Below are 24,372 nucleotides of genomic sequence, written 5' to 3'. Positions count from 1 at the left end.
TTGACACCTTTGAGGTGTCACTAGAGGACCTCCAAATTCCCTACCAGGTCTCCATCTGTGACCCATCAGTCTATGATCTTTGAATATCCCCTGGATCCTGCCACAGTAGTCTGAAGATTCTAAGTACTGAATAAACATTGGATTAAATTACTTTGGTCCAGGGCCTCTGCCTTACCAACTTGTACAGGAAATCTTCCTTATACCTAAGGAGCAATTTTGTATGACATAGGCCACTCTATCAAGGGATAGGCTTTCACTTGGTCTTTAAAAATACAGCCATTTTGTATGTCTCCCTGGTACGTAGTTGTATAAGTGCATTTGAAGCTTCCACATTTCCTGAGCAATTAAGAACACACAAAAGGCATTAAGAACACAATACATTTTAATGAAATGCCCACATGAGGTTATACGTTTATTTATACCTATGAAAGTCAGGCAGTATCAACGTCAAGATTTTCATTAGAATGTGTTTATTCCCACAAGCCAATCCAGATGAAATTGTATCATAGGGAGAATAGCTCAGAAATTGTGTTCCTTTTAATTTGTAGCTTTGTGATATCAGCAAGAAATGGACATGTTTTGTTACATGAGGGACATTCTGTACTATCAGTGAGCTGGAAAGTTACTGTGAGGTTTTCACAGGGTCTCAGGTTTGGGAGGAAGTCAAGAGACTCCACAATCCAACCTCCCTTCAACATCCTTGATAAGCAGTCATCCAGCCTTTGCTAGAAGGTCCACAGCAAGGAGAAACTCACTACTTTCAGAGGAAATCCATTTTGTTCTTGGATGGTTCTTTGTTAGGATGGTTGTCCTTCTACCAAGGGGAGATAGGTGGAGCAGTAGATAGAGTGTCAGGAGTTGGGAAGGAGTCAGGAAGTCCCCAATTCAAATCTGGCCTCAGACACTTCCTAGCTGTGTGACCCTGGACAAGTCACTTTAACCCTGTTTGCCTCAGTTTCCTCAACTGTAAAATGATATGGAGAAGGAAATGGCAAACCGCTCTAGGATCTTTGCCAAGAAAACCCCAAATGGGATCAAACAGAGTCAGACCTGACTGAAACAAGTCAACAACAACAAAAACCTTACATCAAAACTAAATTCAGAAGCAACATTTTAAGATCACAGATTTGGAGCTATAGGAGAACTCAGAAGCCATCAAGTTCAATCTCTCCATTTTACAGATAAGAAAACCGAGGTATATAATGATAATGACTTGTCCATAGTCACGTGGGTCCCGCGGCTGGATCCACTGAGCCATCCAGCCGCTCCACCCGTTGTTCCCACTTCTGTCTTCTGGGTCCTGCAGAACAAACTTCATCCATCTTCCACATGTTGAACCTTCCAATGCTTGAAGAGAGCTAACATGCTTCTTTTCCTTAGGCTGAATATCCCTAGCTCCTTCAACTGACCCTCAAACAGTATGACCCTGAAGCTCTTCACCATGTAGATTACCTTTCTCTGGACACTCTTCAGCTTATCAGAGTCCTTTGTGAAATGTGGCACTCAGTTAAGTAGAGGGATAGGGACTGGATCTTGACTTTATTAATATGGGGAACTTCCAGATGAGAAAACTCCCTCTACAATGTAAGTTGGCACCACTTTTGCATCCCATTGTCACAAGAGTTTCCTGGAACAGAGGTGAAACTACTTTCCTAGAATGTGTCTGAGTCAGGGCTCAAACCCAAGTTTTCTTGACTCCAAGGCCAGTTCTGTCTCCACTGCTCAACACCGTTTCTCATGGCACCCAGAACTGACCTAAACAAAACACTCCAGGAGGGGTCTGACCAAGGTAGAGTCCAATATGATTATCACCTTCCTTTTTTTTTTTTTTTTTTGCTCTTTTGGAAGGGGGAAGGCTGGGCAATTGATATTAAGTGACTTGCCCAAGGTCACACGTCTAGTAAGTGTTAAGTGTCTCCAGGGCCAGTGCTCTATTCACTGCTCTCCACCAAGCTGCCCCTATCACCTTCCTTTTTCTAGTCACCTGGCCTCTTTTAAGGCTGCTGGTTTGCGATCCTGGCTTCTGTATCCCAGACTTGACTGATACTTTGTTTAGAGCTCACTAACCACCACCCCACACCCATTCAGATGAACTATTACCTAGCCATTCTTCCTCCATCTTGTCTTCGAGAAGTACTGCATTCCCCCCTGCCCCCCCCCACGCCCATGTTGTGCTGTCTGTCACGTTTCAGCGAGCTTTATGGTATGCTTATTTACGTCTGTGGCAAGCAGAACGAGAAGACATGGGCAGGTTGAGATCCGCACTGCTAGGGGAAGCACCCACAATAATCAGATCCATCAAAAACGCTCCCCTATGCTGCTGAATCTCTTTGTCATCACTGCTTAAATGATCTAAACAGAAGAACCAGATCCCCTTGTAGAAGGCATTCTTGCTCTTTCAGGTTTTGGCTTCAAGCAGACAAAGTACAATATTAAATTTTTTGACAATGACAAAGTGAACCAGACTGCTGCTATACACACATCCCTTTAAGTGGAATTGATTATTTGAGGTTGCTACTGGAATGTCTATTTGGATGGAACGCAACTGCCTATATAGTTGGCCTGAAGAACTGGTTGGTAGAAAGTCAAAGTATCCAAGGCTAGCCATGCCGTTTTGCCCAACAGGTATGAAGGAGCCTGATATGAGGGAATTCTCAGGTCACTCCGTTGTATCACTGTTTTTTTTTAAATAAATGCTACAGCACACAGATAAAGAGAAGAAGAAGAAGCTTTCAGAAGCTGGTATTATTTTAATGGTAAAAAAAAGCCCAATAAAATTATATACACACTCATTTTAAAAACATATTTCCATACTAATGTTCAGGTTCGTAAGAGGCCATGAATAATTTACCTCATGGAAAAGCTTTAGAAGCTAAACTTTCATTTGTTCAAATGTTCTAAGTGTACATTTATGGGGTTGTGGTTTCTACTAATGGGTGGATAACTAGCATCACTGTAATCAAAACGAATACAAAAGAAATCCGAATTCCGCAGCCACCAAAGACGTGAAAAAGCCATTTTCCGGGGCAAATGCAGAGAATCCATCCCACTGTTCCTTGTTTGCCCATGAAACTTTCCATAAAAAACCTCTTTGCCAAAAAGTCCCATTTGAGTGGATGATGTCTGATAACAATTACTTTCTACTCATCATGCTGCTCTCGAATTTCCAGGCTTCTATAATCAACTCCATGTAGACAAATTACATTATTAGATGTACCCTGTCTTAATAGCATCCAACTTCCCCCCCCCAAACATTTCTTGCTTAAGCTGTTCTCCAGAGCCAAGAGTGTAACCACACTATGGAAGCAGTTGCTGGGACTAGTTAGAGGCATCTCTGTGCCAGGATATCATCATTTGTTGCCACATGAATAGCCTCCAGCACATTCACTCTACTGCTTCCCTTGAGTCGGAATAATTTCTAATTAAGTTTTTAAAGAAGTTTTCCCATATTGAATTTAAACAGAAGTTTGGGGAATTTGGTGTGCACCCATTTTATTTTTTAGATTCTACTTACCCTTAAAAGGGAAAACAAAAAAGATAATAGTTGAGTCAGGATGGATTTAGTTAACATCTGAAGTGGGATTCATGTGATTAATTACTTCTAGGATCAAATATAAAATCCTGCTTGGCTCTTAAAGCCCTATGTAACCTGGTCCCTTCCTTACTTTCCAGTCTCCTTACACCTTAACTCCCTCTTCCCTCCAATCCCCACCACTCCCAAGTACTCTTTTATTAAACCAGTAACAATGACTGCCTTACTATTTCTCAAATTACCCTTTCCATTTCCTGACACCAGGCATTTTCTCTGGCTATCCTCCATTCTTGGAATGCAATCTCTCTCTCCTCTTCTTTTCTTTTCTATCTGTCTCTCTCTTACTTCCCCCCTGCCTCTTTCCCTCTCTGCCTCCTAGCTTTCCTGGCTTCTTTCAAGTATCAGCTAACATGTCTACTTCTGAAATAATACTCTCCTCAATTTCCCTTAATCTTTTTTTTTTTTGCTTTTGGAGGGCAATTGGGGTTAAGTGACTTACCCAAAGTCACACAGCTAATAAGTGTGTCAAGTGTCTGAGGTCAAATTTGAACTCAGGTCCTCCTGACTCCAGGACCGGTACTCTACTCACTTCCCCACCTAGCCACCCCTTTTTCTTAATCTTAACCCTTAATCAGGCTTCTGTCTGATAATGTCTCCAGTTCATTCTGTGAATACCCTGTTTGTACATGGTTATTTGTTTGTTGGCTCCCTCATTAGACTGGGAGCTCCTTGAGGGCAGGGAATATTTTTCACCTTTCTTTATGTCCCCAACACTTAGCACAGGGCCTGACACATCGTAGGCACTTAACAAATGCTTGTTGAAAATCTCAGAATTGAGAGAGGGTCCCCCCCTCAGAGGGCATCTAACCTAATTCATACATGAAGCAGGAATCCCTTCAACAACAAACCTGACAAAGTGGTCATCCAGTCTCCACCTGAAGACTTCCAGTAATAAAAGAACACAGTATCTGCTAAGGCAATCCATTCCACATTTTGTGCAGTCCTAATTGTTTGGAATGTTTTCCTTATTATTGAATTAAACCTCCCTCTGCTGCTCCCTTTCACCAACTGCTATTAGCCAGATCTTTTAAGACTCCTACCTCTCTTCAAGGTTCATTTTAAGTGCCATATCTTTCAAGAAGATTCTCCAGATTTCTCCAATTGCTAGCACCTCTCTTCAAATAACAGTGCATCTATTTTGTATACATTCTATAGCCACCTATCTGTGAACATATTTAATCTCCCCCTTGTAGGAAGGAAGTCCCTTGAGGGCTGTTCCTCTCTTCCTTCTAGAGATCTGCATACTCAGCTTATAGTAGGCATTTAATACTTATTGACTGATCCCAACAGAACAAATATAATCCCCTTTCTCCCTGTCAGTCAATTTGGTGATTAGTTATAATTATGCAAACCTGGCAGAAGCTCTATCATCTGATAAACTAACCATTTCATTCTGATCAATAATAGGGGGCCAAAATAGTCCTGCTTTTCTTAGAATAAACCCAGAGCCAGTCAAGCATAGACTGTCACTTTCCTTGTTGATACCCAAAACTCCACAATTAGGATACTGTTCCTTTAGCTCCAAGCATTGTTTTCTTCTCTTGATATCCTACCTAAAAATGAAAATGCTCTTTGAAATGAAATTCCTAATATCTGACTGAAAACAGGTTTCCACTATTTACCCCTAAACCCAAAATCTCTTTCTTCTCTCCTCATCCCCAAGAAAGCCAAAACAGCTGAACTGGGTGGTCACCAGGCAGCAAATGTTCCCAACACCCACCACCTCATACACCAACCTCTATTCCACACTAAGGCTACCTGTGCAACTCCTGCTATTGCTGAGGCTTTGTCTTTAAAAGATTGTCAACCAGACAAAAACTCTCCATCACTTAGCACAGTGCTTGCACACAGTAGGCCTCAATTAATGTTAATTAATAGATTGACTTTCTGAGTGGTGGGAGGAGATGGAGAGAAGAATTATTCATATGTGGCTTTTTCTGTGTGTTTCTATGAGGCCCTACATTATCTGTTTCTCTGGTGGAGTTTTCTGGGTTGGGCAGTGCTGTGAGCTGTCCAAGGTCTGACACACAGGTCTCTGTGGTGAAGAATCCCTATGTCAAGGTCAATTAGTTAGCTACATCCTTGGCAACCTCTGAGCCCTTCCATATTCTCTCAGGCATGCCTTTGTCAAAGGTCAGAGGACCCTAACTACAGAAGAGACAACATGAAGGTATTTGGCTGCTTGGAGAAAGAGATGCTTAAAGAGGGATAGACAGTCCAGAAAGGAGAGGGGAGAACTAGGCATGGGCAACAGCAGTAACAATAATTTGCCTGCATGATAAATTTCACTGACCACTAATCATGGATTTTAAAAGGTTCTGTGAAATGCAATTTGGTGTGTTAGATCAAATCTTAAACCATTTATTTCAAAAGATCTGACATTCAGAATGATGACAGGGAGTGAATAAATAGGGTGAATATATGCCTATCTTTAAAAATGTTCTATTTCAAAAATATTTTTGAAATGTTGACAATGTTATATCATCAAAAGTATGGATATTACCAAGTAATTACAATATAGAGTAAAGTTAATGAAGATAAAAATGCAAACTTTCCTACTTATTGACTTCCACCTCCTACTTTTTAGGAAAATCCAACCTTACCCACTAGGTTGGAGTAGTTGTTGTTAATAATGGTTAAGAGGCAGTTTAGTTTAATGGATACAAAACTTGCCTCAGAGCCAGCAAGAACTGGTTTCAAGTGGAATCTCTGACACATAGTGGCTATGGGACCCTGGGCAAGTCACTCAACTTCTCTTTTTCAGGTGGCTGTCTAAGACTAAGTTTTAGAGAAAGTGTCAACCTTTATTGGTAGAAGGAGTTTCCTATTCTAGTGAAATCACGGGGCCAATCCCTGTCTAATAACATGGACATTTGTCCTTAAAAAGAAAATAACGGATATCCATGATGCTAATTTGTTTTCAAGTAAATGACATACTGACCAATAGTCAAAGAGTTATTGAAGAATTACTACTCCTCTCCCTCCACCAGATGGGTAGAAACTGGACCTTCAATTTCACTGAATGGGTAATTCCCCAATACATAAACTTCCTTCATCAATGTACACGGGTACATTCTCCAAAACTGCCAGTGTTAGAGAGCTACCCAGAACACTGGGAGCTTGTGATTTGTGATTGTCCAGAGTTGCAGTCAGTATGTGTCAGAGGCAGGACCTGAACCCAGATTTTCCTGGCTTGAAGATCAACTTTCTATCCACTCCACCACACTGTCTTTAAACCATTATTAACCAACTAAATGTATTCAAACTAGTGTGAAAGACTGGACTTTCTTCAGAGGGAAGAGGAAGGAGAGACTGGACTTTCCCTAGATGGAAGAGGAAGGAGTAAATAAGTAAAGTGGATATCATCAGTCTTCCCAAATGAAGATCACCTAGATGTAATGCAGATCATTTGAGTTCAAATGCAGCCTTAGAGATTACACTCATAAAACTGAAATTTAGATACAAGAAAATCCCAGTTGTACTAAAAAATATCTAAATGTATTTTGTAAATAAATAAATAAATTTTGTAAATGTAAATCCCAGTATGTACTAAAAATCAGGGAATATACTGAATGGTAGTTCAGGCAGAATCCCAAATATGAATATGTTAGACTGATGTTGTAATTGTTGGTCAGTCATATCAGTTGTGGCTGACTCTCCATGACCCTATTTGGGGTTTTCTTTGCAAAGATACTGGAGTGGTTTGCCATCTCCTTCTCCAGCTATTTTATAGATGAGAAAACTGAGGCAGAGAGAAGTGACTTGCCCATGGTCACATAACTTGTAAAAGTCTGAGGCTGGACTTGAATTCAGGTCTCCCTGACTCCAGGCCCAGCACCAACCACCAAGCCACCTAGATGGCTAATGTAGAACCATATAATTTGAATAACCTCAATTACTTAAAAATCATAAACATGATACTTTTTACTGTTGCTCAATCTCATAGGTTATAGTTCTCCATTCACATTGTGCTCAAATGTCCTACAGAGATGGGTGGGGAGGTCATCCTTGGTTTTTCCCTAGCAGCTGCACTGGTTCAGATATTTCATTAGTTAACAAAAAACCATAATAGTTTGAGCAGCTACTCTTTGCAAGACACTGTTTAGGTGCCAGGGGCAAGGTGGGTTCAAATGTTTAAACAATATCTCTGTTCAGTCAAATACACCTGATCTACTGAGGAGACAGGATAGTTCACTCTGATTAGGAGTCTGAAGACCTAGGGTTTAATCACTGTTCCGCCATTTATTATGTGACCACAGACCATTTCTCTCTGAGAAGCTCATTTCCTCATCTTTAAAATGGTAGTGGTAATTCTTATGCAACCTACCTTTGTAACTTTGTAGCTATACAGCAGCAAACAAATGCCAGCTGGAAGTATTATTACTCACTGCCTGTATTCCACATTAGAGCTACTTGGTCTCTATGTTAGCACCAGGAACCCTACTCTAGGGTACTTACTGAAGAGGGACCATCTCCAAGCATTTGACTGACCCTGGGAGCAGCAGAGCACATTAGATTAGGTTGGAGATTCAAAGCATTAGCTTTACTTCCCATAAAGGGAAAGAGAAAATGCCACTTTAATTGAATTAGTGACATACACAACTCAAAATATAAAGTGAATCTATTATGTGTATGTGTTTGTGTGTGTGTAGGATCATAATGGACATATATATAAATATGTACACACATATGTATATATGTGTATGTAAGTCTGTGCATACACACACACACATATATAAACTTAGGAAAGAATGAAGTCAACTTGCAATGTATTGCTCAACATTTGGGAGGTCATTGACCACTTTCTTCTTAGGAAAGACCCTCATTAGAAATCACAGGTACCCTGGAACAATCTTCAGAATGGAAGTTGGACTGAAGAGCTCCAGAGAATGTTTCCATTTTCTCCTAAAGCACAAGCTACATGCAGCCCTGTATCTTGGTGAAGGGCACATTAGAAATGTTTCCAACTTTTTTCAATTTAAAATTCAGTGGGAACCCCATCAAATCAAAGAGTTGAGAAGCCAAAGGGAAAACAAGTGGTTGAGAAATGAGACCTAATGTCCTTTTTTGTTCCCTGAAATGTGAGAAAAAGGTTGCTAAAGAGGGTTATTAATGGGCTGTTTTTATTTACTAAGACTATGTAATGTCCTCTCAAACAAGTAGCACCTGTTTAAAATCAATATAACTTGGTTCCCAAACTCCATTAAGCATTTCTAACGTGTCAATGTCCTAATGAAAGACCAAAAAAAAGACCAAAAAAACTCCAAACTCCAAATATGAAAGAAAGCATCCAGCTTCTTGCTATGTTACTGAATACTAACAGCAACCAATTCTTTGGGCCTTGGCTGTGAGTAGGCATTGGTGCAGCTCTGGCCAGATGGCATTTTAAAATCAAATTTCACCCTATTTGTCCCTCAGTGTTGACCTATATTGTGTTTGAAGCAATCCCTGCAATTTTCAACATACTGTCGTGGCTCTTTTATACAGGCACTATCTCTTTAACACACAACCAAAACAATCTCTTAATTGCTTTTAATGAGACTAAAAAAGAAGTAGATTTGGAGGGCAGCATTTCTATTACACACACACACACACACACACACACACACACACACACACACACTACCCCACTCCACCCCACACAGAGTACAGCTTTCCAAATATACTCCATTCATTCCAACACTTACCAAACCAACAAAACAGACCCACACCCCCCTCCCCATCTGTATTCATTCACTCTCCTCTCTCATTCTGCATGACTCACTCGCCAGCATTGTAAAAGTAATCGAGATCTCAGTGAGCACGCTCGCACCCCCATTTATTCGGCCCCCAAACAGCTCCTGAGCAGCCAAGACGCTACTTGATCTCTGCTTCATTGTGACAAATGGGAGCATCTCCCTCAAGTCCCTCTCCCATCATTCCACCAGCCTGCCTGCTTGCCACGCCTTAGAGCACACCGCACACACGGGCTCTTCTCTCCCTGACAAACAGCTGGGAGTTACATTTTTCTTTTCTCTCTGGCTCTCTCTGCAAAACAAACAAACACAAATGCATGTGTGTGGAAGGTGGGGTGGAGCGGGGCAGTTTTCACGCACCCTGCCCAGTCCTGCAAGAATGAGCAGAAATAATACTTCTGGGACCTCGAGCATCAGAACAGCATGCAAGCCTTTTGCAAATAGTCGGGATGATGACAATGAACTTCTCTGTGTGTGTTTCTCTTTCCAATGTAGGTGTGTGTTTCCGTCTCACACACTCTCTCCCAGAAATGGGAAGTTCCTAACTAGTGCGGGAGTCAATTCTTCCTAGACGTTGGGCAGATGCCGCTGGTAAGTGGCCGGCGCGCGGGGAGGGGCGCCCCAACCTGCGAAGCCCTCCCTGATCTCAGAGCTCTGGCCAGCCCTGCCCGCACACCCCCAGCCTCTGCCTGCCCCGGAGCGCCTCCCTACCTCCTTCCTCCGGCTCACCGCCCCGGGTCTGGTGAGGAGGGCTGTCTCCTCGCACACCACGGCCACGTCCTCCACGAACACGCAGTCGGGCAGGCTCTCGTCCGCCGGCAGCTCCACCACTTGCAGCCCCAGTTTGTTCTTGAGCACCCCCACATAGAGCTGGTGCTCCCGCTCGGCCCGGGCGAAATCCACCTCGTCGCCCTTCTGGCGCCGGAGCGCGTGCTGGCACAGGGACTCAGGCAGTCCCCGCACCACGGCGTGGGTGACCCGGCCGAAGGTGGAGAGGTGGCCGAGTGCGGCCATGGCCAGCGGCTGCGGCTGCGGCGGGGGCCGGGGAGGCTAGAGGCACTGGCGGTGAGAAAGGGCTGGCCCGGCGAGCGGGCTGGACGGGCGCGGCGCGGCGCGGCGCTGCGTTGTGCCGTGCGGTGACAGGCGGCCCCCCCCACCCCCCAGAAGGGCAGCGGCGACCACGTAACCGCGGCTCCTTCCCCTGGCAGCCGATGAATGTAGTGCAAAAAAAAGCTTCCTGCTCGCGACCAAAAATCCTGCCCGGGCTCACTGAGCATGCCCAGTGCTCGGGGCTGGAGCCACGCACGGGAGTTTCCATGTGCGGATTCCAGGGCTCCCGGTTTTCGCCGCAGCCAAGGAAAGGGGGGTGAAGTTGGAGGGGTGCGGGGTACCGGGGCAGTCTCAGAGAGAGGCCGTCCAGCCCTGGCCAGGCGGGAGATGACCAGCGGGGCAGGTAGAAGGGACCCAGGAGAAGCGCTGTTTTGACTTCACCTGTGCCCCACCCCCCAGCTGCCCCAACACGGGGAAAATGTTATTCTCGCATGAGTAACTATTGGCAGGGACGTGGCCTGATAGGGATGCTCGTTTTTCCAGCCTCACGTTGTGGACAGGGAGCAAAGGTCAATACCTCACCTGCCCCGTATGCTCAGGAGGCCAGTTTGCCTAAAACCTTCTCTGGAGAGACCAGGGTGGAGACAAACCTTTGCTTCCTATGAAGTTGCTTTGGCTGCCTCTCCATAAAGCTATCTGCTCTACACTTCACCTTCCAACATGCTTGTTGGTCTTGGGAGTGGGCTGAGAGTGTGGAGAGTGACCCTAATGTGGCATGAAGGCTGGTCCTGTGAGTCAAGAAGTTCAAGTCCAAATTCTGTCACTGTTGTCATGGTGTGAGCCTGGGCAAGGCATCTAATCATCCATTTGTCCCCCAAGCAACTTTTTAAGACTTTTACAAAGGAGGTGCACATCTGGCTTGGTAGGAGTCTCCTTAGAAGGAGTTTCCTTCATCTGTGAAATCAGAGATCCAGTTCCATATCTAGGAGAAGAAAGTAGAAATGTTTAACATGGAGAAGAGAAGATTTGGGGAGATTAGGTAATGGTATAGAAAGATTTCCATTTTGTTGGTAGAGTTGTGAACTGATACAACACTGGAGAGCTATTTGGAACTATAGCCAAAGGGCTATAAAACTGTGCATAGCCTTTGATCCAGCAATACCACTACTATGGCTGTATCTCAAAGAGATCATAAAAAAAGGGAAAAGGACCCACATGTACAAAAATATTTGTAGCAGCTCTCTATGTGGTAGCAAAGAATTGGAAATTGGGGGGGGGATACCCATCAATGTAGAATGGCTGAACAAGTTGTGGTATATGAATGTAATGGAATACTATTGTGCTGTAAGAGGTGAAATTTGAAACCAGGTCCTCTGACTTAAGAGTCAGAGTTCAATATGGAAAGCTAGAGTGGATTATAGAAGACCTTAAACAAACAAAAAAAAAATTAAGGAAAATGTTTCTAGTATGAAAAGTGGGTTGGAATAACAATAATGATTATAGCTTTTTAAATATAACAATTTAAGTTTTGCAAAATGCTTTACAGATATTCTCATTTATCCTCACAAAAACGCAAGGAGATAGGTGTCATTATCCCCATTTTACAGATGAAGAAACTGAGGCAGACAGCGGTCAAATGACTTGTCATGTGCACATACCCCATGGAAGCCTTTGATAAGAAAAAAGTCCTTAGATACTTTGAAATATGTATAGCAGTACTTTTTGTGATAGCAAAGAATTGGAAACAAAGTAGATGCCTATCAAGAGGGGAAGAGTTAAACAAATTGTGGTACATGAATGTAAGGTAGCATTATTCTTCTGTAAGAAATGTGTGTGATCGGTACAGAGAATCATTGGAAGATCTATATGAACTGATGCAGAATAAAGGAGAGCCAAGAAAAAAATGTACATAGTGTGACTACGTCATTGTGAATGGAAAGAATAGCCACACACCAAAAAAAAAAAAAATCACAAGTAAACTTAAAAACAGAATTCAAATGAAGACATATGAGAAAATATCCCCATCTCACCTTTTTCTAGAGGTGGGAGTTCCACAAGAACTACATATTGTATGTGTTTTTAGACTTTCTCCAAAAAGAAAGAAAGAGACAAATAGTATGCTTTGATCTGCATTCAGACACCATCAAGTTCTTTCTCTGGAGGTGGAGGGCATTTTTCATCATGAGTCCTTTGAGATTGTCTTGGATCATTGTATTGCTAAGAATAACTAAGTTATTCACAGTTGATCATTGTATAATATTGCTGTCAGTGTGTATAATATTCTCCTGTTTCTGCTCACTTCACTTTACATCAGTTCATGTAAGTCTTTCCGCCATTGGGACTTCTTGAGTAGGGCAGTGCCATGGTTATAACAGTGCTTTAGGGATGTCAGTTTGGAAGCTGTGTGAAGAATGGATTGGAGGGGCAAAGACTGGAAGTGGAAAGATCAATTAGTAGACTATTGCAGTAGTTCAGATGAGAGGTGATAAAGGCAAATGACAGATGCTCACTTAAATTCTCCCTGGGCACTTCCAGTGACGGGTAGCCCTATCCAATTCTGTTGAAAAAAAAATTAACAAACATTTGTTAAATTGTGTCAAATTTATGTTTCATATATTTATTTGAAACACATGTCCATATATCTCAAACCCCTTAAGCCTAGTTAGAGTCTCTGAAACTATATTAAATGTCTAACCTGTTTTTCACACAATAGCCTTTCAAATATTTTCAGATTTGATCTCCTGCCCTCCAGATTAAATGGCATTCCTTGATATAAATGTTTCCAGACCCTCCAGCAAAGTCTTTTTCTCGATCTTTCATCACATTGATCATGTTGTCCTCTGGACAAATTCCTGAGAATAGTGAGATGTAATGGGGAAAAAAATTGTAGAACACTGAATCAGGAGAGATCTGGGTTCAAATTCTGCTTCAGAAACTTATTAAGTACAGGATCATGAGTAAATCACCCTATGTGTCCCAATTTTCTTCTCTTTAAAGGGGGAACAATATTTATACTTCCTGCCTCTCAGGGTTATTGGGAGGATGAAATCAGGTAATATACATAAAAGGGCTTTGCTATTATTAAAGACACTCCAATGAATGTATGATCTTATCAATGTGGGCATTCCCTTCCACAATGCAGATGTTGACCTGTCCATGCTTCTCCATCTTCTGTAACTTTTGACCACATGTCTCATAAACTGATCATAGAAGTACACTTAAAATTCTAGGTGGTATTTAGCATATTTTCTTGACATCTCAAGGAAACTAAAGGAGCACTGAAGCTGCCTTTCAGCTCTCACTTGCTCTCACCATATAACTAGTTCATCTTTTTTCTGCCCCCATCCTCATTGAGGATCAAATGGCCTGATATTTAAAAATCACTTAGCACAGTGATTGGCACATGATACACATTTAGTAAATGCGTCTTCTCTCCTCTTCCCTCCCCATCACATCTCCAGTGTAATTCATTGTAATGTGTTAGACTGGAGCTGAGTCATGGGCAACATGAATCTCTCCATTGCTTTCATGGGTAACACACATCTTTCTGTTGCTTTCTGGGTAATTCTCAACTACCATCTTTCTCAGACAGTGGTATTCTATGACTGGAAAGCATACAATATTACTGGAAGTATAATTGTGTTTTAAAAAACGAGGCTTTGTTTCAAGGAGAAGCTGGGAGCCATTAAAGGAACTTTGCAATTTCTCAAAGAGAATGCAAGCTGTTTTTCTCTTCCTATTCAACTCCTTGCTGTAAACCTTTAAGAGCTATAAAAACTGAAGCTATTTTCATTAAGATGTGGTGCCTAGAACAAAATACAGTACTCCAGATGGAATCTGCCTGCTCACAGTACAGTCAAATTATTTTACCTCCCTTAATTTTTGACATTATGCTTGTGTTGATGCAGCCTGAGTTTGTATAAGGTTTTTTTTGGCAACTGAGTCACCCTGGGTTTTCAGTCAACCAAAAATTCCAGGTCTCTTCTGAAGTGAACTTCTCCAGAGATGTTGAATTCTGAAAACTCCTGAGAGAAGCCTGAAACAGATTAGAATATTTAACAATATTAAATTACCAATTTAATTAATTAATTAAAATATTTAACAAAATAAATAAAGATATAATGCAACATAGATAATGTTAATTTGTGATTTTCCAAGTCCCACAGGAATTTAATTTTATTTGAGGAAGGCACCACTGCAAACCATATCTTTCCCCCATCCTGTGCTTGTACAACTTATTTTTTGGAACCTAAGGACAAGTTTTTACATTGATCCTTACTAAATTTCTTATCTCCAGTATTTTCAGATTTTTGTGAATCTTGAGTCTTTAAAATCTTGTGTGTTAGAAAAGCACTTATAGGAGCATAGATCTAGAACTGGACAGGTCTTTAGAGACATTCAAGTCCAACCCTCTTATTTTACAGACCCAGAAAGGTCTTATGTGACTTGCCCAGGGTCAGTCATACTCACTGTCTGTTTCTGATACAGGATTTGAACTTGTCTTCCTAACTCTGAATCTATGTGGAAGAGGTAGACTGAATTAGGGAAAGACACTTTTCCCCAGGAAAAAAATAATAACCTTAGAAGTCAAAGAAACAGAGTTACAATACTTGCTTTATAAATAGAGGATAAGTATTTATAGCAGCTCTCTTTGTGGTGACAAAGAACTGGAAAGTACAGGAATGCCCATCAATTGGGGAATGGCTGAAGAAGTAGTATATGATTGTGATGGAAGACTGCTATGCTTTAAGAAATGATGAGCTCTATGATCTTGGAAAAACATGGATAGACTTACACAAGATGATTAAGAGCAAAATGAGCAGAACCAAGATAGAGTGACAGCAATATTGTTTTAAGGACGATTTTGAACAAATAAATCATTTTGACTATTATAAATGCAAAAGATGTATAAAGGAAGATACTATCTGCATCCAGAGTAAGAACTGATAAATGGAAGTATATGTAGAATGATTTTACATATATGTATATATATGTGGAGGGAAGGGAAGAAAAAAGGGAAAAAAAGAAATTTACATGATAACTTTATTAAATATTTAAGAGGAATAGCAAGTTGTACCAGAACAGATTTGCAGTTTCATGTGCAATCATCTTTGTATTATATACTAAGTTATGGAAATACTTGCTTTATTCCATAAATTACAAATAAAATAAAATTTAAAAAATACAGATAGACCCTCAATTTATATTTTATTCAGCCACAAGATAAACCCACTGATTCTATCTTGAAGAAGGCCTCCACCATTTTAGAGGTTTCCTGCCCCAATCTGGATATTCTGATGAGATAAACTGAAGAGGAAAATATCCTCGCTAGAACAAACCTTATCTTTTCACTTCCAGAGACCCCAGTTCTTCCCCAAATCACTTGACATCCTCTTCTCTTACTCAGCCTCTAATGTAAGGAAAGTGGCTGAACAGACTCACCTGAGAGGCTCCTTTTTAAACCTGGTAATGTCATCCTAAAGCTGGTTAAAACCCTGTACATGTGTGCCTCTCTTTAAATCTTGTTCTGTAAATCTTGCCATCTGCCTGGCAACTACCTATCAGCTGATACTAATTAAACTTTTTCTCTTTTAAGTTTGCCTCTTGACTTATTGACTTCCAATCAAAGAGACTAAGGTGGGAAGGATTACTCTCCTCAGGGAGTTTAGGACCTCTGATAGAAGAATTCCCAGCACCTAGTACACTACCTACAGCCCCACTTCTCAGTGACCCATGAAGGTCTTAAACCTGAAACCTAGGAAGGTGTAGCACCATACTCTAACCCAGTGGTTCTCAAAGTATTTTCTGATGAGATGCTTTCAGGTGGTCCACAAAATCAAAACTACTTTCATAGTAATACTCTAATAATAATATAATACGTCTTTCTTTCTTTCTTTCTTTCTTTCTTTCTTTCTTTCTTTCTTTCTTTCTTTCTTTCTTTCTTTCTTTCTTTCTTTCTTTCTTTCTTTCTTTCTTTCTTTCTTTCTTTCTTTCTCTCTTCCTTTCTTTCTCTCTTTCTTTCTTTCTCTCTTTCTCTCTCTCTTTCTCTCTCTCTCTTTCTCTCTCTCCATTTCTCTCTCTCTCCCTTTCTCCCTTTCTCTCTTTCTCCCTTTCTCTCTTTCTCCCTTTCTCTCTTTCTTCCTTTCTCTCTTTCTTCCTTTCTTTCTCTTCTCTCCTTCTCTCCTCTCTCTCTCTCTCTCTCTCTCTCTCTCTCTCTCTCTCTCTCTCTCTCTCCCTCTCTTTCTTTCTTTTGATTTTTGGAGGGGGGAAAGTAGGGCAATTGGGGTTAAGTGACTTGCCCAAGGTCACATGGCTAGTAAGTGTTAAGTGTCTGAGGGTGGATTTGAACTCAGGTCTTCCTGACCCAGCGCTAGTGCTCAATTCACTGCTCCCCTAGCCACCCCTACATTTTTATTTCTAATATGTAAATAGCAATAAACAAAAACTCTTTGGGGAAAATCTTCATTAATTTTTAAGAGTGTAAAGGGGTCCTGAGACCAAAAGGTTTGAGAACCACTGTTGTAACTAGTCAATTCATACTTCATATTCCAGGTCTAAACCAAGCACCAGAGGTACATTCATAAGCAAATATAGTCACTGCCCTGATGGAGCTCACATTCTATTGAGGGAAATTATACAGAGGAGATTGAAGATAATCTCAGGGAGGAAGGCCTCCTTTAGAAGGTGGGATTTGAGCTGAGTTGTGAAGGATGCCAGGGAAATTAAGAGTGGGGGAGGGTGAAAAAGAGACAGAGAGGGACAGAGAGAGAGAGAGACAGAAAGAAACAGAGGCAGAGATAGGAGGAGGAAAGGGGAGTGAGGGAGAGACAGAGAGACAGAGACAGAGAGAGCATTATTCCAGGCATGGATGGAGTGGCCCACCAGTATAAAAACACAGAGATGAGAGATGGAGTTTCATGGGTAATGGGAAGTAACATGCCAATGTAACTGAGTCAGAGAATGTATGGAAAGGATTCAAATTGTGAGACTGGTATAATTGGGGGCTGGATGTAGGGGAGTAAAGTGTCAAAGGACTAATATAATAGGTTGGCTATAACTAGCCAGTGAACCCAGAGGTCATGTGTGTGTCCTGTGCTCTGATGAGGAAATCTCCATGTGCACTTAAGTTTCTGCAGATATTATTTCCAATCTGTTTATCAAATAAAGAAGAGGAACCTTCAAAGTGACTTCTGAGCCAGAAATCCCAATGCACTCTGAAGGCACCAACCAGAGGAGCTGTGGAGGGCCTGGGGAAGTTAATCTGAAGTGCAGGGCCATGGTTCTGCTGCTGCTGAGAAACAGTGGCCATGGTAGCCTGGGTTCCTGCTGCCAACTGCCTAACTCCCCACCTAGTTTAACATGAAGCCAGTGAGTACAAGATCCGGCTATTTCTTCTCTATCTTACATGAAGGGATATTGGAGATAGCATGGACTGGTCTGCACCTTTGTGAATCTGGAAGGTCAAGACAATGAACTGCCAGAGGTTGAAGAGCCAGGGTCCAGGCCAGAGCTTGTGGTCCACCAGCACATCCCCAAATAATAACCTGATGGATGAAGGGCAGTCAAGAGGGAGCAATGAAGACTTATTCATCAGCTATGTCACACTTAGAAGTGAACTTGATGGGGCTATTGCTTCATAGTAACTGCTTATGATGGGAACCAACTTTTCTCTGGGATTGAAGTGATAGCTAGAAAAGGGAGATGCCCTGCAATTAGGGAAAATGCTTTGTAGCTTCTGTTCTTGTTACAGCTTTACATTATACATCCCTTCATAAAAGCTAATTGATGTTAACTGGTTCAATGATACTGGGGGTCCTAAACCTTGGTAATTTATTGGAGACAACCCCCACTCCCTCAGGGACACTCCTAGAGCCCTATGGAATAGAAGTTGCTTTATTCTGAGGGACCTCATTCATCAAGAAGAATGGTCTTGAGATAAGGGTGCTCAGAGCTTCATAAAGACTACACTGGAAAACTAGGAAGGGGTCAGGCCATGAAAAAATTTAAAGATCAAACAGAACACTTTATATTTAATCCTGAAGGTAATAGAGAACCACTGGAATCTGGTGAATGGAGGACATAATTGGACCTACACTTTAGAAAAATCAGATTGACAGCTGATTGGAGGATAAATTGGAATAAAAGATATGAGGAAGGACCAATCAGAGCTCAACCAGAAGACTATAGCAGGTCCAGGCAAGTGGAGATAGGAGCCACAGCTAGTATGAAGACTGTGAGAAAGAAGAGAAGAGTTATTGTAAACATGGAAATTATCTGATGTGGCAACACATGGGATATGTGGGGGTAAATAAGAGTAAGGAGTTGAGGATGACAGCAAGCCTTGGTTACTGGAAAAATTATGCCTCTGACAGTGAGAAAGAAGTTCTGAAGGAAGGAGGGGAAAAACAAGAACTCTGTTTTGGACATAATGAGTTATAGATGCCTAAGGGACACAGGTCAAGATGTATAAAAAGCATTTGGTAATAGGGGATTGGGGCTCAGGAAAGAGATTAGAATTGCATATATATACATTGGGAATTCTCTGCATAGAGATGATCTTTGACCCCATTGGAGCTGTTGAGATCACCAATTTGAGATAATATAGAGGAAAAAAAGAAGAGGGCCCAGAAAAGCTGCTTAAAGGACACTCATGGTTGGAGGATATGAAGTGGGTGAAGACTCAGCAAAGAAGACTAAGCAATAGTCATAGGTAAGAGGAGGAGCAGAAGAGAGTGGTGTCAGACAGGCCTAGAAAGGAGGGAGCATCCAGGAGGAAAAATGGGTCAACAGTGTCACATGGTGCTGAGACGTCACAAAGGATAAGAAGGAGAAGGCTGTGTAATTTGCAATTAAGGGATAATTGGAGATAGCAGTATCACTTGGATTATGTAATTGTAAAACAGATTGCAGGGTTTAGAAGAGTGAGAGAAGAGGAAGTGAAGGCACTTAGTGTAGACAGCTTTCTCAAAGGGTTTAGCTGAAGAAGGAAGGAGAAAAACAAGGTGATGACTATCATCACAAAGGTGTGTGGTAAGAGTTTGGTTTAGGCAAGGAAAAAGACCAAGGTCCTTAGTCCCGAACCAGAGTGAAGGTGAAGACAGCAGAGGAAGATGTCTGAATGATACAAGATGAAGAAGATGGAGAGAGAGCTGTCAGTGAATGACCTCAGTTTTTCCCAGTGAAATATTCTAGGTTCTCAGCTGAGAGAGGGGTGGGAGTGCCATTGGGTACTGAGGAGAGAGAAGGCTTGGAACAGCTGCTAGGGGGAGTGAGACAGTGATTCAATCAATCAATAAGAATTTATTACATTTGCTATATCCAAATGACTGTGCTATTCTCTGGGAATACAAATATAAACAAAAAAGAAAAACAGCCCCTGCACTCAAGGAGTTTACATTCCAGTGGAGTGTAGGAGAGTGAGAATAAAAGAAAGCTGAGAAGTGGTTGGGGAGAGAAGGGGGAATGGTAAAGAAAGAAGCTGGGAAAGACTGGAGTGAAGTGGAAGAGGTGTTAAGGAATTAATATGGATGGGTAGCCTGGGCATTGCCTTAAAGTGGAGATGGCAGGAGGAGTAAATCAATCAAAGGAAGTGGTCACAGATGCATATAAATCTGCTGTGGTAAGAAGGTTGCTGAAGAATGGTGGAAAATAGAGTCAGGAGCAGAGCAGGGGAGTAGTATCTTCATCCAAGCTGTCCAAACCATAATAAAAATGATTGCAATCTAGTAAATCATGGAGAAAAATTATTGATTACCTTTATTCCTATATGAGCAATGACTGACCCAGTATGAGCTCTATTCTAGCTTTAACAATTTGAGAACTTAGGAACGTAATGAGCAAAACCAGTTAGTCATGATTAACAGACAGTAGAAGAGCCAATTTGGCAAAAGCAAAGGGTTCCCATTGGGAAATAGTTGGAATTTTAAGTTTGAAATCCAAGTTCAGGGTAGGTTGTTGAGGGCCTTGATTTCCAGGTTAAGAAGTTTGACTTTTATTATTAGCCAATGAGGAATCGTTGGATGTTCTGAGCAAAAGAGCTTCAGCATAGTCCTAGTGAGATGCCAGTTGTTTGCCAGCTCTCCATCCGCAAATGTAAAAATACAATGAATACATTAAAAAAAAACTTAGAACTATATGAGTAGTTTCATGTACTCAAGTATGTGAAAAATAAAAATTCAAGATTGCTTTCCCGCCTCATTATAACCCAAACAGTCACAGTTTACCCCATTTGGCACATAAGAATACCTGCCATTTATATAGTGTTTTATAATTTTCAGAGCACTTTCACAAACAGTATCTCATATAACCTTTACAATAACCAGGTAAAATAAATGGGGCAGGCATTATTGTCTTCATTTTAGAGCATTATGGGATAATAGAGTTAGAGATGGAAAGGACTCGAAAGGTCATCTTGTCCCTTTTGCAATCGCCAAAATTGAGCAGCAGGAGGTTAAGGGACTTGCCCAAGATTATACTGTAAGTAGAGGAACTGAAATGAACTCAAAGATAAGGATTCTGCCTCTTAGGTCATTCTGCTTTCCCTGACAGCAGGCAGTTTTGAAATGATCTACTGAAACATATTATTGTATACTCCCTCCTCTCTAGGTTCTGAGGACATTGCTCTCTCCTGGTTCTATTCAGATTTTGTCTGACTGTTCTTTCTCAGTCTCTTTTACTGGCTCTTTTTCTAGGACATGTCTTTGGGTGTCTCCAAGGTTCTGCCTGGTCTTATTTTCTTCTCCCTCTAATACTGTCTCATTTGTTAATTTTATCAACTCACACAAACCCAGTTATCATCTCTATGCATATAACTCTCATATCTTCTTTTCTAACAATAATCTCTTCCTACCTCCAGTTTTATAGACATATCACACTTACCCTGTCTCTCTGTCTCTGTCCCTCTCTGTCTCTCCTTTCCTCTCTGTTGCTGTCTCTCTCCTCTCTTTTTCTTTCTCTCTCTCTCTCTCCACACACAGACACAGACACACACACACACACTCATACATACATATAAACTGTACACCCAAACCGTTTTGAACCTCTGAGATCTGAGTAATGCCTAAAACCTGGAGGGTCCATCATTTGTTCCATTTTTCCAAAATTTAGAGGCAGCCTTTCACGGTGAATGGAGAGTCAGTATTGTACTTTTGAAGCAGCAAGGTGACCACAGTGGCTAAAACACTGGGCCTAGAGACAGGAAGATCTAAGTTCAAATCTGTATCAGACACCCCCTAGCTACCTAACCCCTAGTAAATCATTTAACCTCTCTTTGCTCCAAATTCTTCACCTGTAAAATGAGGATAATAAGATAACCTTTCTCCTAGGGCTGTTTTGAAAATCAAATGAGATAATATTTACAAAGCACTTAGCACAGCCCCTGAAACAGGTAGGTGCTTAATAAATGCTTGTTTCTCACTTTTGGTACCTACTGGCTTTTTGACTTTCATTTTCATTGTTCAACTGTCTGACTCTTTGTGACCCCATCTGGGATTTTCTTGGCAAAACTACTGGAGTGGTTTACCATTTCCTTTTCCAGCTCATTTGACTGATGAGGAAACTGAGGCAAACAGTGTTAAGTGACTTGCCTAGGTTTACACAGCTAGTAAGTGTCTAAGGCTGAATTTGAACTCAAGCCTTCCTGACTCCATACCTCTATCCACAGGGCCACCTAGCTGCCTGCTTTGATTTTCAACCATTCACTCAAGTTCCTGTGCCACAATCAACTCTGAAACTGGGAGAACGGCTGTCAGTCTGCAGGGTAGAGAAGAGGGACCAGGGACATTCCTTAGGCCAAAAAAAATTGAGGTCAATAAGTTAATAATAAACCCAATATTAATTGTGGGGGAAGGGAAGGAAGGCATGTTTCATACACCTGTCTGGTTACTGACTTACTGAAAAACCAGGCGAAAGAGGAACATCTTTCTGTAGTTAAACATTCTCAAGATGTGTATTTCAGAACTGCGACATAGCCCTCAGCTGTTCCTTGATCTCAATGAAAGCATGGTGAATGACAGTTTGGTAATAACCAGCTTATTATTGCATGTTGGCTCTCCAGGCTACTTCTAGGGGATTTTTAAAAATCAAAGTATATTATTATCTTTATTTAAATATTGCAACGTAGATACTTGAATTTGCAATTATTATTGTTGTTGAACATTTTCACATTGGGGAGAAACACTGAATTGAATTCAATAAACATTTATTCAGTATTACATGCTTGACACTGTGCTAACCAGTGGGGATTCAAAGACATAAACAAAACCGTCCCTGCCCTCAGGAAGCTTCATTTATACTGATGCATAAGGTATAAGACATGGTGGCCATGTCTTCCTTGCTCACCATGCCATGCTCAAGACTCTTCTTCAATGCTCCTTCCACCTTTTAGCTTACTTCTATGTGCTGTGTTGCTTTATTAGAATGTAAACTCCTTGAATTTCCTTGAAGTTGTATTCTTTATGCTTAGTCTAGTGTCTGGCACATGGTACACGCTTAAATAAATGCTTATTAACTACCTGGCTAGGGGCAGGTAGGTGACTCAGTGGTTAGAACCTGGAGTCATGAAGACTCCTCTGTATAGGTTCAAATCTGACATCAGACACTGACTCACCGTATGACCCTGGACAAGTCATTTAACTTGTCTGACTCAACTTCCTCATCTGTCAAATGAACTGGAGAAGGAAATGGCAAAGCACTACAGCATCTTTTCCAAGAAAACCCCAAATGGGGTCATGAAGAGTTGCATATGACTGAAAAATGATTGAACTGAACTGGCTGACTGGCTGGTACCCATATGAGAAATAAATGGAAGTTTGAAAATTGCCTTGTTCCCTGGGGAGATCTGGTATGTTCTTCCTGCCTCTTCCTGTGCCTTCATCCATGGAATTTAGAGTAGAAGAATCAGAAGTTGACTTAATGACCGCATTTTGTCTTTGGTATTCTCTTAACTATGATAGCTGCATACTCCATGTCCCCCACCACCCAACTGCCTCCTTTCTACTCTGCACCAGGCCTCTTTTTGCTGCATTTTCCCTCTTGCTCATCATGGCGTTTTTCTTCCTACTTCTTTCTGCTAAATTTACTGTTAATTTCTCCAGCTTGGAAATTACACATTTTCTTGAAAGAGAATAAGTTATGTTAATCTATCTGACTCCAAGGCCAGCTTCCTATCCACTACCACAAGCTGCCTCTATGCTTGTAGCTATGTGTGAAGCGTATCTCTGATTATAACATTCCCTTGCTTAAAATCTATTGGTGGGTCGCCATATCCGACTGAATGGAGTCCAAACTCTTTAAACTGCCATTCAAAGCCCTTCACAATCTGGTTCCAACCTATTCCTTGTTTGATTTTTCTCTTTCCCCACCCCTCTTTATGTGCTCCACGATGAAGGAGAAGCAGAAAGACAAAGAGGTGAAGGAGGAAAAAGAGGAGGAAGACAGAGAAGGAGGAGAAAGCCAAAACAGAAAAAGAGAAATAAGAGAAAGAAGAAGGAGGAAGAGGAAGAATTTATTATAGAATTTTAAGGTTGGCAAGATGTTTTACAGTTGTTATCTCATTTGGTTGGGCTATCTATACATAAATAAATTTTTAAAATTATTTCTCAAAAATATCTTATCCTTTCCCTCATTTGTGCATTACTTACAGTATTACCTATATCTGCAAAATCTTTTCCTCATACCTGTACCAGTTGAAGTTCTATTCCTCCTTCAAGGCCCAGGTCCACTTTTTCCTTGTAGATCCTCCCAGATAAAAGTTCTCTCTTTCTCCTGTGACCTCTCATAGTATTTTGTCTTTAATCTTATGCATTATTTATTGCTTTCTGCTATATCTCTTTTTTCATTGTTGAATTCTCTTCTTAATACTAATTGATTGAGTTAATAGAGACATAAATATACTTGAATTTCATAAGACATTTGAGTTTCTCACTTTATGGACAATATAGAGACATATGAGTGACATGATAAGACATATCAGTGAGTTGATTGACTGCCCAGACC

At 41.2% G+C, this 24,372-nt stretch overlaps 1 protein-coding gene across 1 annotated transcript in view; it reads right to left on the bottom strand.

Moving 5' to 3' along the window:
• DDAH1 (dimethylarginine dimethylaminohydrolase 1) overlaps nt 1–10,583 on the bottom strand; it is a 201,222-nt gene extending 190,639 nt beyond the window's left edge. The window contains exon 1 of the mRNA XM_069094583.1: nt 10,039–10,583. Within this exon, the coding sequence (XP_068950684.1) occupies nt 10,039–10,341 (303 nt within the window). The 5' untranslated portion in view covers nt 10,342–10,583. The remainder of the gene's footprint in view (nt 1–10,038) is intronic.
• Nucleotides 10,584–24,372: the final 13,789 nt, after the last annotated feature.

The sequence above is a fragment of the Petaurus breviceps genome, unplaced genomic scaffold, assembly GCF_028583685.1.
Source record: "Petaurus breviceps papuanus isolate PSGF00001 unplaced genomic scaffold, PetGlider_PUasm1.0 220, whole genome shotgun sequence".
NCBI classification, from domain to species: Eukaryota; Metazoa; Chordata; class Mammalia; order Diprotodontia; family Petauridae; genus Petaurus; species Petaurus breviceps.
Note: the sequence above shows the minus strand (reverse complement) of the source record. Positions and strands in the feature narration are given on the sequence as shown.